At 38.7% G+C, this 12,713-nt stretch overlaps 1 protein-coding gene across 1 annotated transcript; it reads left to right on the forward strand.

Moving 5' to 3' along the window:
- The first annotated feature begins 365 nt into the window (after positions 1-365).
- On the forward strand, positions 366-2,191 carry FERD3L (Fer3 like bHLH transcription factor). The gene has a single exon (XM_007981937.3). The coding sequence runs from the start codon at positions 1,610-1,612 to the stop codon at positions 2,108-2,110; it is 501 nt and encodes a 166-aa protein (XP_007980128.1). The 5' UTR covers positions 366-1,609; the 3' UTR covers positions 2,111-2,191.
- Positions 2,192-12,713: the final 10,522 nt, after the last annotated feature.

Genomic DNA, 12,713 nt, shown 5'->3' on the forward strand with positions numbered 1-12,713 from the left:
CTAGGAAGAAGAAAATGAATTGAGATTACCTGTTAGAAACGGCGGTTTCTTGTTTCTGGGAGCTGTCCAATGTACTGAGTGAACCATCTTAGCCACAACTTACCCACTTAATGCAGACTGATGTCCTGGGCGGTTCTCTTCTGAACCGAGATGTTTCCACATTCATCTTTTTAGGCTATTTCTTCTAATCTACCTTTAAAATCTGTCATTTTGACCCAATGGGTCTTTTAAATAAATCTTTACACATTACAGAATAATTAAGTAAATATAGTTATTGACAAAGAAAAAGGACCCTTTTGTTAAAATATTAGGGATACTAGAGATAATATAAAATGAGTAAACTCTTATTTTTATTATGCCAAATTTAAAATCTCTTTCTTGTCTCAACGATCTAATGATAATCAAAAAGCTCCTTTAAATATAATTCAATAGGTCATTGTTTCTGCTCTTAAATCTTACTGTAGGACAACACAAATCAATGAGGAAAATAAGCCAGATGGAAGTGTTAGGTTTTTTTCTTTGTTCAGGAACAAATACTCGATCCGCAATTTAAAAGTCCGAAGACTCCTCAGCAGAGGGTGAACTGATTGACTCTTTGGCTTATCAAGGGCAAATCGCATTTCTGAAAAGAGCTTGAAGTGGTTTTGTTTGTGGGGAGAGTTTGCTTTGTCCCCCACACTGAAAAGTATACAGCAAAGCCCGAGCATAGAAAATGTCCTGAGCTTAAATTTGTCATTTTATTGCTGTCATAACGTTTCCTCTTGGAATAAAATCCTCTATTTTATATGAGCAGGAGGTAAAGGTAGGGAAAGGAAAGTCAAGTATCTCAATTGTTAGGCTGATTGCATCCAAACAGACTTTAGAAGCAAGGGTTTGTAACGTGGCAGGAGAGCTGTTTGCGATGCCCTGGAAAGAAAAAGAAAGCCGGTTCCAACAGCGACTCTGGGGAATGCACTCTCGGCCCCCCTGCCATGCTTACTTAAGCTAATGGAAGGTCTTGCCTTTCAGCAGCCGCTGCACTGGGATACCAGACAAACAGCTCCCCTCGATCCCAGGCAGGCAGGGCCCCTCTTCAGGACATCATTAAAAGCACATGCACTTGCTCCACATCCATTGGCAGATGGTGGCAAGATTCAAGACTCCTACCCTGAAGTCAAGGAGAAGCCATCGCCGTGGAAAACATCCTCGCTTTGAAAATCCAACACGAAATTAAAGAAGTACACGAGATAAGGAGCCCGGAGAACATTAGTTGGCTGCAGGGGTGAAGACAGACACAAAAAGCACAGCAGGTAAGAGCTGGGGGTTGTTGCCAACAAGGAACTGTCCCGGGTGGCGCAGAGAAAAGGATCTCAGAACTGGAGGCCTGTCCCTTTGAGTCTTCCATGCGTGCTCAAGCTTGTCATCTTCCATAAGCTTCGAGAGAAGGGACGTTGTCAGAGCATTTCTTATCGGTGCGACTAATCCTGTTATCAGCTCGGTTATAAATATTTAATGTTCCCTGGCCCTTCGGTGATGGTGCCCCATCAGATTCAAGGCTGTTAAGAATCTCCACCAGCAGCCTCGCCCCTCCCTGCGGAAAACCGATGAGAGGCAGGGCCAAGCCGAAGCGATGGCGGCCTATCCAGAGAGCTGCGTGGACGCTACGGTGCTGGACTTCGTCGCAGACCTGTCCTTGGCCTCCCCGGGACGCCCTCTCCTTTGCGACTTCGCACCCGGGGTCTCCTTTGGGGATTCAGCCCTTGCACTCCGAGAAGGAAGACCCAGGAGGATGGCGCGGTTTGAAGAGGGGGACCCAGAAGAAGAGGAGTGCGAAGTGGACCAGGGGGACGGAGAAGAGGAGGAGGAAGAGGAGCGCGGGAGAGGCGTCTCCCTATTAGGCCGCCCCAAGAGGAAAAGGGTGATCACCTACGCCCAGCGCCAGGCCGCCAACATCCGCGAAAGGAAGCGAATGTTCAACCTCAACGAGGCCTTTGACCAGCTGCGGAGGAAGGTGCCCACGTTTGCTTACGAGAAAAGGCTGTCCCGGATCGAGACCCTCCGCCTGGCCATCGTCTACATCTCCTTCATGACCGAGCTCTTGGAGAGCTGTGAGAAGAAGGAAAGCGGCTGAACCGGGTGGGGAGAGTCTGCCCTTCCTGGTCTGGTAGTGCTGGGGGTGTGTCAGGACCGGGTACTGGGTGAGGCTAAAGGGCCAGGAGGGACGCCCCAAGACAGAACGTCTGGCCTTCTGGAGGTCGGTTTCGAGATTGTAAGATCCCCAAAGCCCCCGAGCAGAGTGGCTGTTGTAGAGTTCATATCTATGCGACCGCCCTAAGTGAAGTCGGGGTCAGGGGCGAGCGGGGAAGTCAGAGCTCGTGAGGATGAGTCCGGGCCGTCCAGGCTGCTCCTAAGAGCTTCTGTGGGCTGGGTGGGTGGGAAGAGAACCCTCCTCGCAAATGGCAGACTTTGGAGCTTCTATAGAATCTAACCTCTCCTCTTTACTTTTTTTTTTTTTTTTTTTATAGAGATAATAAAGTAGAAATTCTTACTTTTTAAAAAGCCTCAAGAGTCGGTGGTGCGCCATCCCCAGCAGGCGCTCCAGCAGGCGCCTGCGTGGAGGCTCTGGAGCAGACGCCGCGAGGGTGCGGGGATGCGAGCTTTTCTGGTAGCCAGAGGGTTCTGTCTGGTCCTCCGATGCTTGTCCAGGAACTGAGGGAAGGAAACATGGAAGGCAGAGCAGTCGAGGGGAACTGCTGACAAAGTGGGACCTCTGAGAAGGAAGACCCTTGCTGTCTTCCATTCCCTCTCTCTCCCCTCCCTTCCTCTCTCCCGCGCGCGGACCCTCTCTCTTCCTTTCTCCCTCTCCCTCTTCACCTGGTTGATTCCAGAGGGACCATAGCTCCTTGTCCCAGGGCCACAGTGGTGTTCATTCAGTGCCTTAGCCAGAGTACAAATCTACCCTTTGCATCTTAAGTGCAGCGTCAGCTTCCCTGTTCCACTGCCTTCAGAACGCAGGCCAGAGTAAGGGGCGAGTGCACTTGGGTCACTCCTGGGTCGCAGGGGGCCTTGGGTGCCCTGCAGCTTCGCCACCAGTCAGCGTTTCCAACTGTCCCCGGCCAGGGGTTGGAGTATGTGAAGGTGCCTGGATCTTTCTAGGAGCAGGGCCGCCTGAGCGCTCACTTTAACGTTTTTAGCTGTAGGGAGGAAAGATAGCTTTCACTCTAATGGCTTCTAGAGACTACCAGGGGAGACAAAAAGTCCAAAGAAGAGATGCCTTCTGACGCCTTGCAAAACGACTGCCATGCAGATGAGGTTGAAGCGGGTCCATGCTGAGAGGCCGCCTCCAGTTTGGACCCGTGCCATTCCAGGATTCTTCCTTCTAGGTGACGTGCTAGTACCAGAACTGGGGTCTTTCAGAAAGGAGTGGGTACCTGAGGAGAGGAACCCGATTGAATAATGCCCACGTAAACATAAATTCAGTAATTCTAAAGGATAATCCCCAGTGATTCCAACACTTTATTTCGCCCCTCATTACCCACAGGAATAGGCGGGCGCCTGTGCGAACACACAATTCTCTGAATCATGTTTTCAGAAAGAGAATTCATTTCGTTAATAAGTAACATATACTCATCCTAGAAATTTTGGAACACAAAATTTCAAAAAAGAAAAAATTCGAATCACTCCACATTACCATACTGTTAGCATTTTCATCTATTTATTTCTAGTATTTTTTTCTCTGTGCAGTTATAAATTCAATATATTTAACTAATTCGAGATACCTTGGGATACTGATATTTTTCCACTTGACATTATAGAAGGTGCAATGTTTTCCCTTAACTTTAAATATTATCCAAATGTGATTTTGATTACCATATCTTATTGTCATATCCATGTTTCACAACACCATCCCTTTACAGATAGATAACTATTTCCTTTAAAAAAAATAATAAATGATGCTGCTAAGAGCATTCTTGTAAATGTCTTCTCTGTCTATTATTATTTCCTAATATTTGATACCTAGAAGTGAAATTTCTGGATTAAAGTTTGTGGATACAAATGGCCAGATTCCCTTCTTGGTGGGTTCTGTCAGTTCACTCTCCCACCCTCTAGTATTGCAGGAATTTGCCTGTTTCCCAGCCCATTCATTAGTACTTTGAATATTTAAAACTTCTCTTAGTTTTCCTTTCAATAGGGCCTGGCTTAGTTCTCAAATGAGCCCCCATTCCCAAGATTTTTTTTATTATTATTTTTATTGTGTCTTTCTATCAAGAATTTTTCCAACTCTACCACAAGAACATCAGAACAAACAGGTAAATGAAAAAAATACACAAACAGCTAACAGCAAACAACAACAAAACCCCATAGTGTTGTTTTTTTCTTATTCTTCTGCCAATTCAAGTTCTCCTAGAAATTAAACATCATTCTTTTTTTAAAAAATCATCTGAAAGTGTTGAATAAGTAAAAAGAAAAAAAAAGGTAATTCCAATCTAGGAATTCTTAATATTTTGTTGAAAGAACCAGTTTTGAAAACCAGAAATAAAGCAAAATTGTGTAGACCAGGGACCATCAACATTACAAGTCCTGAGGAGTAATCACAGCCACCCATTTTCCTTAGTCTTCTCCCTCATATTCTAACACATTTTGTTCCTAGTAAGCAAATAACATTCCTCCAGTGAATACCTTTTCATGATAGTAAATGATACCTAAAAAGCTTCTAAATGAAAAGTCATTTTCTTATTATCACTAGCGGAATTACCCACCCTTCTTAAAAAAACTTTAACAGTTTATAAATGCTTTGCTATTTGTAAGTTTACATGTTTAGGAGCTGCCTCAAATGTAGTCTTTTAAGATATTTCCATAATAATTTTACTCAAAGTAATTTGAACCCAGGTAAGGATAAGAGTCACATAGAAAGGGATTGACTTATTCCTTTCATCAAATACCGATAGAGATAAGATAAAACGATCCACATCCTGAGCTTAAATGGAGTGTACCTCCATATTCTGACCCTCAACTTTTCTAAGCATTATTTTTAGTTTTCCTCATGTTAGATGCATAAAATCAGTGCACCTTTAGTACAAGTTTTTTGTTTGTTTGTTTGTTTGTTTGTTTGAGATGGAGTCTCGCTCTGTCACCAGGCTGGAGTGCAGTGGTGCCATCTCAGCTCACTGCAACTTCCAACTTCCTGGTTCAAGCGATTCTCCTGCCTCAGACTCCCAAGTACCTGGGATTACAGGCATGTACCACCATGCCCAGCTAATTTTTAATACAAGGGTTTTTGTATGTGACACCCACTATATTAAAATAGTTTTACTGTTTATTATCTCCTAAACCAACATTGATAGAAATATGAGTAGATATTGACTTTTCAGTAACTTCAACCAGGTTTTTTTTAAGACCTAATGGTGTCAGTTACTCCTGGAAAATTAAAATAATTTGTTTTTGAAATCTTAAAGTCATTTGAACATTTAGAATCTAAATACCATCTGAGATGTTGCTTGGAGGCGATTTATTTATATACTCTCTACTGATGATGGAACACTGCCTTTTGGTCTCAAACTAAGTTCCCCATAGCTATCAGATTACTATTGGTATTCAGACATGTAAGCCATAAAAAGACCTAAATGAAATCATATTTGAAAGACATAATTAAGCTTTCTGAGGAATCTAAAAATAATCAGAAGCCCTTACCATCAACAGGGAGTCATTTAGGCTGATCGTCTTTTACAGTTAGTTGCCCAGTGTTAAAGCATATTTTTGCAAAATTAAGTTCTGGAAACTGAACCAAATATTTTGCTAGTATGCATAATTCCTACATTCAGACCTATAATACAATTAAGACCCTTGGATTTGTGTTTATTATCACATTTGTCAGCATTTCCATTATAAAATAATCTTTTGAAAGGTTGATAACGTAGCTATAAAAATCCCGAGACAAAACTTGATAAGCATGACTTTAGGATACTTCTTTTTCTTAATTACAGATCTTCAAAGGAAACTGCTAAGGTAATGAAGCCACAAGTACATTTTACATGTGCAGTTCCAAAATCTACCTGATACTTTAAAAAAACAAAATAATCTATTTAATACAAAATATAAATTAGACTATTATTTTATTTTTATCAAAAAGAGCTAGCAGATTAGTATTGAATGTTAAGTACTAACTTGACTTTTTATAGGATGATATTATTCATGCAATTATATTTTAAATGTTTTTGGAAAACTGGTGAAGTTCGCTATATATCATTAACTTGGCACAAGTTCACTCAAAGGTTCCTGAACTTTGCCAACATTTTGGGTGAAGTTAGGCCCAAGTTCTGGTCAGCACCCTCTCTTCCTGTGAATACTAGACTAAAAAAAGGTTACAAAACAAGAGTCAGCAGTTCTGACCATTTTGTTTTGACTTTGGGGTTTCTTTGAATCCAAAGCTTAAAACCAAACCTGGCGGAGGAGGAGAAGGAAAGAAAAGAAGCAATGCAAACTGACAGGAATAAAATACCAGAAAGGTGGAAAAACTTCTTCAAGTCTCTATAAACCAAAGCCTATAAATTTTCACATTTTTTGTGACACCAAATGGTTAGTTCTGTGTCTATACCACATTTCTTAAAGGAGTATGAGTAAATGCAAAGAAAAATATGAATATATTTTAAAACACTCTTTATGGCAAATATTTGGTGAAGCCCACCCTTAATCTGGCAGAAGGCATGAACATTCAATACGCTGTGAAATCAAGAATTTGACAAATACAACAATGATGGAAATGATTACAATAAACTGCTTTAGGTTTACTTAGTGATTTATTGTTTTCAAGGCACCATTCACATACTTTATCTCATTTGATCTTCACAATTGGATTTCAGCAAGTTCTAGAGCCTTTCTATTAAACTGAGTCATCAGTGTACCATCTTAAAAATTCTTTCACTCACTATTGAAATCAGCAAGATACTGGGACCCCCAAAAAGGACCAATGGTCACACATAAGCACCACAGCACTTTGAAAGATATTGCCTTCAAAGATCAAAAGCACCTTAACACGTTCTGTGGATGATAAATTATACAAAAGGCTGGTTTGGTCTGGCTCCCTCAAAGGCCAGATTTTACAACCTTCTATTTCAGGCTCTGTGAAGGAGATTTCCACCTGCAGCCAACAAATGTAGATGACCTCAAAGCAGCTGGTATGGACAGTTTTTTGTGATTTCCAGTCTTCAAAAGAGAAGAAAAATGTCTATGAGAATTTGGAAATAGATCAAACAGTTGGTGAGCAATAGAAGAAAAAACATCATCTAAACGTGTTTGAATGAGTGAACAAATGAGTGATGATAGCACTATTACTTTACCACAGATAATTTTGTAACTTCTTCAAAAGATAGTAATACAAATCTATATTTGGTACTGGCTAGATCTTGAACTGATTGGCTATATCGAATACCAGAGTTCAGCGAAATATTGGAGAAACCAAAAAGGGTCTCAAGAAGTACAACAAAATAATTGGATTATTGGGTCTGAATGAGGTAATATTATCCATAATAATAAGTAGTAATATCTGTAATAATATAACAATTGTACTGAAAGCTTATGACAGCACATGTTCTAAACACTGTGTTGAGTTCTTTATATGTACTAAACACTGTGTTAAACTTGTAAAGTTCTCATAAAAATTTTAGGACTTACACACTATTGTTATTTCCATAGTGATGAGGACACTAAGGAATATGGAAGTTAAATAATTTTTCCAAGCTCAATCAACTAACAAATACTGAAGCTAAGATTTACACCCAGACAAGGATTTCAGAGACCAAACTCTGAGGGATTAAGAATATTTGGTGATGATTATATGATCATTATATGTAAGTACAAATATTGTAAAAAATGAATAATTGTCACCTTTGCATAGTCCTGTGAATCTATAATTATTTCAAAATAAAATTTAAAAATTAAAATAATCAGATAATTACTATGACAATCCTTTGAATCTATAAAACACCATAGAAAGTTTGCTATATATCATTAACTTGGCACAAGTTCACTCAAAGGTTCCTGAACTTTGCCAACATTTTGGGTGAAGTTAGGCCCAAGTTCTGGTCAGCACCCTCTCATTATAATTAGCTTTAATGAGCCATTCACAGATACTGAACTCACGTCTTGTTCTATTGTAATTTTTCTTCAAATGTTTCATGAAAGTGAAACCAACATTTTGTGCATGGCATTATGTGGTCTCTGGAATAAAAATCGAGACTCGTTTTTTCACTCTGATCCTAAAGACTACAGACGAGTACTGAATGCTTGACTCTGAGTTGTTTGGTCTGTGCTGATATTCTTCATCAGCTACATTCTCAAATATGGATTTGTAGTATTTGCACATCCTAATTCTGTTGCTAAATTAGATTACTAACTTAAAACTTAAACCTACTCATCCTGATTTGTAAAGTGGAAATCATAAACACAAAACGATTTAAAGACTCAGAAGAGATCATATAAGTGCTCATATAAGACTCAGAAAAGATCATATGAGTACAGTGCCTCACACAATATAAAAATTTAGCCAATGCCATGATTGTTGTTTATGTTATTTCAATGTTGAACGTGTGTGTAGGACAAAATGATAATTCAGCCTTTTAGAAAGACTCATGATAACACATAGAATAGGATTATTAAATACCTGTCCTGTTTCTCCTAAATATAATCAAAACTTTTTAAGTAGTATGACATTTTGTGCCCAATCTAAGTTGCTGCCTTAATCACTCTTTTATGTTTTTAAACATATAAATTTAAAGGTAAGGCTTCTGGTCCATGGAGTATGTAATCACCATCTTTGGTCTGCCAGGAAGGTCACTGTAAACTCTACACTCCTGAAATATCAGCCGGGCGTGGTGGCTCAGGCCTTTAATCCCAGCACTTTGGGAGGCAGAAGCAGGTAGATCACCTGACGTCAGGGGTTCAAGACCAGCCTGGCCAACATGGAGAAACCCCATCTCTATTAAAAATACAAACAATAGCCAGGCCCAGTGGAGTAAGCCTACTCGGGAGGCTGAGGCAGGAGAATCACTTGAATCAGGGAGGGAGAGGCTGCAATGAGCTGAGATGGCACCATTCCACTCCAACCTGGGTGACAGAACAAGACTCCATAAACAAACAAACAAACAAAACTCTTGAATTTGTATATTAAGCTTTTTATATGAAAAAGTTACCATACATTTGGTAAATCCTCTGGGAATTTACTTTCAAGTAAATAAACTACCTAATCTAGGCTGATATGAAACGTGAAAACCTAGAACTTATTCAGCCCATTCAATTGGAAATGAGGTGGTGTGCCGTGCTATGTTGTAGGTTCCCTGAGACGTATGTCTCTGTCTACCCAAAAAAGTTAAGACGCTTCTACCTGCCTCCCATAGAAAGGAATCAGAGAGGAAAAAAGAAAGGGCCTCTTCTTGGTGCATCAGAGAAGCAACGTGAGTCTTGAAGTGCATCTTTGGACATCCTCTGTTATCTGTGCCATTTACACAGTCTTTAAAAATTTGACACCTAACCTATTCTTTTTATACAAACAGATTTTTTGTTTTTTGCACTTTAACATTATTGGCTTTACACAGTATCATGGCAAAAGCTTTGTATTCTTTGGCCTAGGTTTACCTGCAATCTAAGTAACAGTTTTTGCAAAGATAAACTTGGACTTCACTTGCACATAATCTCTCAACATGTAAAAATGCATAGCTCTTTTTACATATGTAGCATGTTATATAATAAATTTTTCTCCTTGCCTAGAATAAAAGGAGAATTATTAAATATCCCATTTCTTTTAAAAGCTTTGATTCAACTTCAAGTGGCTCATTTGAGGGTTGATGGTAAAGAGCCTTCTGAAATGTACTAAAATGTTTCCAATTTGGGAAACATACCCAATTTCAAATATTCTGGCCATCGGTTCATATTTTTGGCCAAAAAATGTGGTGAGTATAGTTAACAAGCATTTGACAAGTAGTGGTTTTGTTAATTGTAGATCTTATTGAACAAGCCATGCCATTTCTTTCATCACTATTTATTTGCCTAATCTCAGCAAAGCCCATTAAAATTAAAGCAGATGAGTTCAGTTAAAAAATATATATTGGATGCCATTTTGTTTCAGATGACAGAACCACAAATTAAACTTCATACCCTTTATTAGTATACTATATTTCATCAAATTCAGTCAACTGCTTCTAAAGTTAACATAAAACAGGCTGAAAAAGGCCCAGACTCAAAGCATTATGTAACAAAACACAACAACTTCTTCCCAAATTACATGCACATGAATATATGCATCATACTTCAATCCAAACCTCAGGGTCTTTACACTGAACACCCTCAGAACTTCTGCTTCTCAATTCCACAGTCCCCCTGCTCCCTGCCAATGGTATGATTCACATACATGGAAACATACATACATGCAAAAAGAAAAAAAGTATTTCAATCAGAGTGCCTTCACGTGTATTTTAGAATGAATTCTGCATATGTAAAGTCTTTTTTGTTTGTTTGTTTTTGTTTTTGTTTTGTTTTGAGACAGAGTCTCACTCTGTTGCCCAGACTGGAGTGCAGTGGCAAGATCTCAGCTCACCGCTACCTCTGCCTCCTGGGTTCAAGTGATTCTCCCACCTCAGCCTCCCAAGTAGCTGGGATTACAGGCACCTGTCACTATGCTCAGCTAATTCTGTATTTTTAGTAGAGAGGAAGTTTCACCATGTTAGCCAGGCTGGTCTCGAACTCCTGACCTCAAGTGATCCACCCACCTTGGCCTCCCAAAGTGCTGGGATTACAGGCGTGAGCCACTGGACCTGGCCTGTAAGTTGTTTTTATTCCTAGCTCAAACCTTAAAAAGGGTTGACTTTTCTTCCTTTTCCTCCATGATGTGGTAGGCAGTTTTACTCTTTTTTCATAATAGATGTCTCTTTCTTGAATAATTTATGTCTTAATAATAACAATTATTGAATATTTCTATCTATTGTAGCCAAAATAGGTATTTAAGTGAGCATCAGTATTTTTCTGTGCATTGAAAACAAGTACAGGAATTTTGATAGTTCCTCACCAAACATTGGTCCCACATATGTATATCAGGTCTAACTGTAACTACTAAGACCAACAGCCAGACAATGGTAGAAAAGAAAGTGTCTGGAATTACTATTCTGAAATCTACAGAACACTCATTGATTAGATGAGGGTCATTGACTCAGTGAGAAAAACAGAATTTTCCTTGGGAGTAAGACTGTTTCCTCTTGGGGAGATTCGGGAGTATCTGAAGTTCAAATAATTTACCATATTAAGAAAGGAGTTAGAAGGGATTCAAGAATGCTCTCTGAACCTTGGCTTTGATTGGGAAGATCTAAGTCATATTTATAACATTATGACATTTTGCATATTCTTACAACTTGCCTACAAAAATTTCACTTGTAGGCATTTAAGCTAAGGAAATAATCAAGAACATGCACAAAGATGGCACTACAAAATATGCACCTCAGTATTGTTTATAACATCAAAACATGGAAAATAGCCTAGATGTCTAAAAAAGTAAGTCCTTATTTAAAACTGTTGCATCCATTAGAAGGATGAGTTATCAAAATAGTTTGTACTGCAGAAAGATAATTCCAAAAATTGATTAAAAAAATGTATTTTATAAAGCAGTATGTAAGGCATAATTTTATTTCTGCTTCATATGAGAACATGTATATCTGTGTAAGTACATATTTTTATATCTATAAATATAAATGTTTATTTTATATATGCTAGAGGGGACTGATCATTTTTTGTGCTTGTTTGTATTTTCCTGGTTTGTAATCAGGCCATCCTTTTGTAATCAGAAAAATAATAAAGTTATTTTAAACTAAAAAGAGCAACACAACAATACAATTTATGATATCTACTCTCAGTTGAAGAGCAGGATCTAGTTATCTGGGTGAGAACGCTTGTCTTTTTAACTCTAAAACATTTGAAGTAGGTATTTAAGATGCTTAGCAGTTATATTCTGTAACTTTTTTTTTGGATACTTCAGAGTAGAACCTTACCAGCACACTACAGGCCCCCTTCCAATTATTGCCCCTCTCTTCTTGCAAGGATATTCAGTATCCTGACTTCTAACAGCCTAGTTTCCCAGTTTTTATACTGTTTTACATAAAAGAGATCATTGGTTTTGGGAAAACACTGATTTTCATTTATAAATCTGTCTTCAACAAAACATATATTCTGACAGCCTTCCCCAAAAAAGGAAGTTAAAATTAATTGGAAAGATAAGTATTAAATTTACCATTAAATACTCAGAGCTTAAAATTTTAAAGGAAAACCGTTTAACAAACATGCTCTTTCATTCTACTGACACTTAAATGGAAAATCTGATTAAATGTTAAGGGATTTCATCTAAAACACAGCTCAGTTTATCTATAATTTACACACAAACACACAAACCCCTTCCCCAAAACAAACCGATAACAGTAATCTGTACTAACACTAAGGCATTTATTGACTAGTCAGGAATACACTTAACATATCTAATGAAATCCCAGACTTTTAAACAATTAGTAGACAGTTTTGCTTCCTACTTAGCCCCAGTGTGTGTGTGTGTGTGTGTGTGTGTGTGTGTCTGTGTGTCTGTGTGTGTGTGAAGGTGCATAGAAATTGTGTAAAATTTAATATTTCCTTTCTAAAAGAATATATTAGAACCTGATAAATGTGATCTCCAAGAGCTTTTACAAATTCATATTCACATGTTCATA

Source organism: Chlorocebus sabaeus, chromosome 21 (assembly GCF_047675955.1).
Source record: "Chlorocebus sabaeus isolate Y175 chromosome 21, mChlSab1.0.hap1, whole genome shotgun sequence".
Taxonomy (NCBI): Eukaryota; Metazoa; Chordata; class Mammalia; order Primates; family Cercopithecidae; genus Chlorocebus; species Chlorocebus sabaeus.

What these genes read in the sequence shown, in the direction of transcription:
- FERD3L (XM_007981937.3), top strand. Translation starts at nt 1,610, where the DNA reads ATGGCGGCCTATCCAGAGAGCTGCGTGGACGCTACGGTGCTGGACTTC.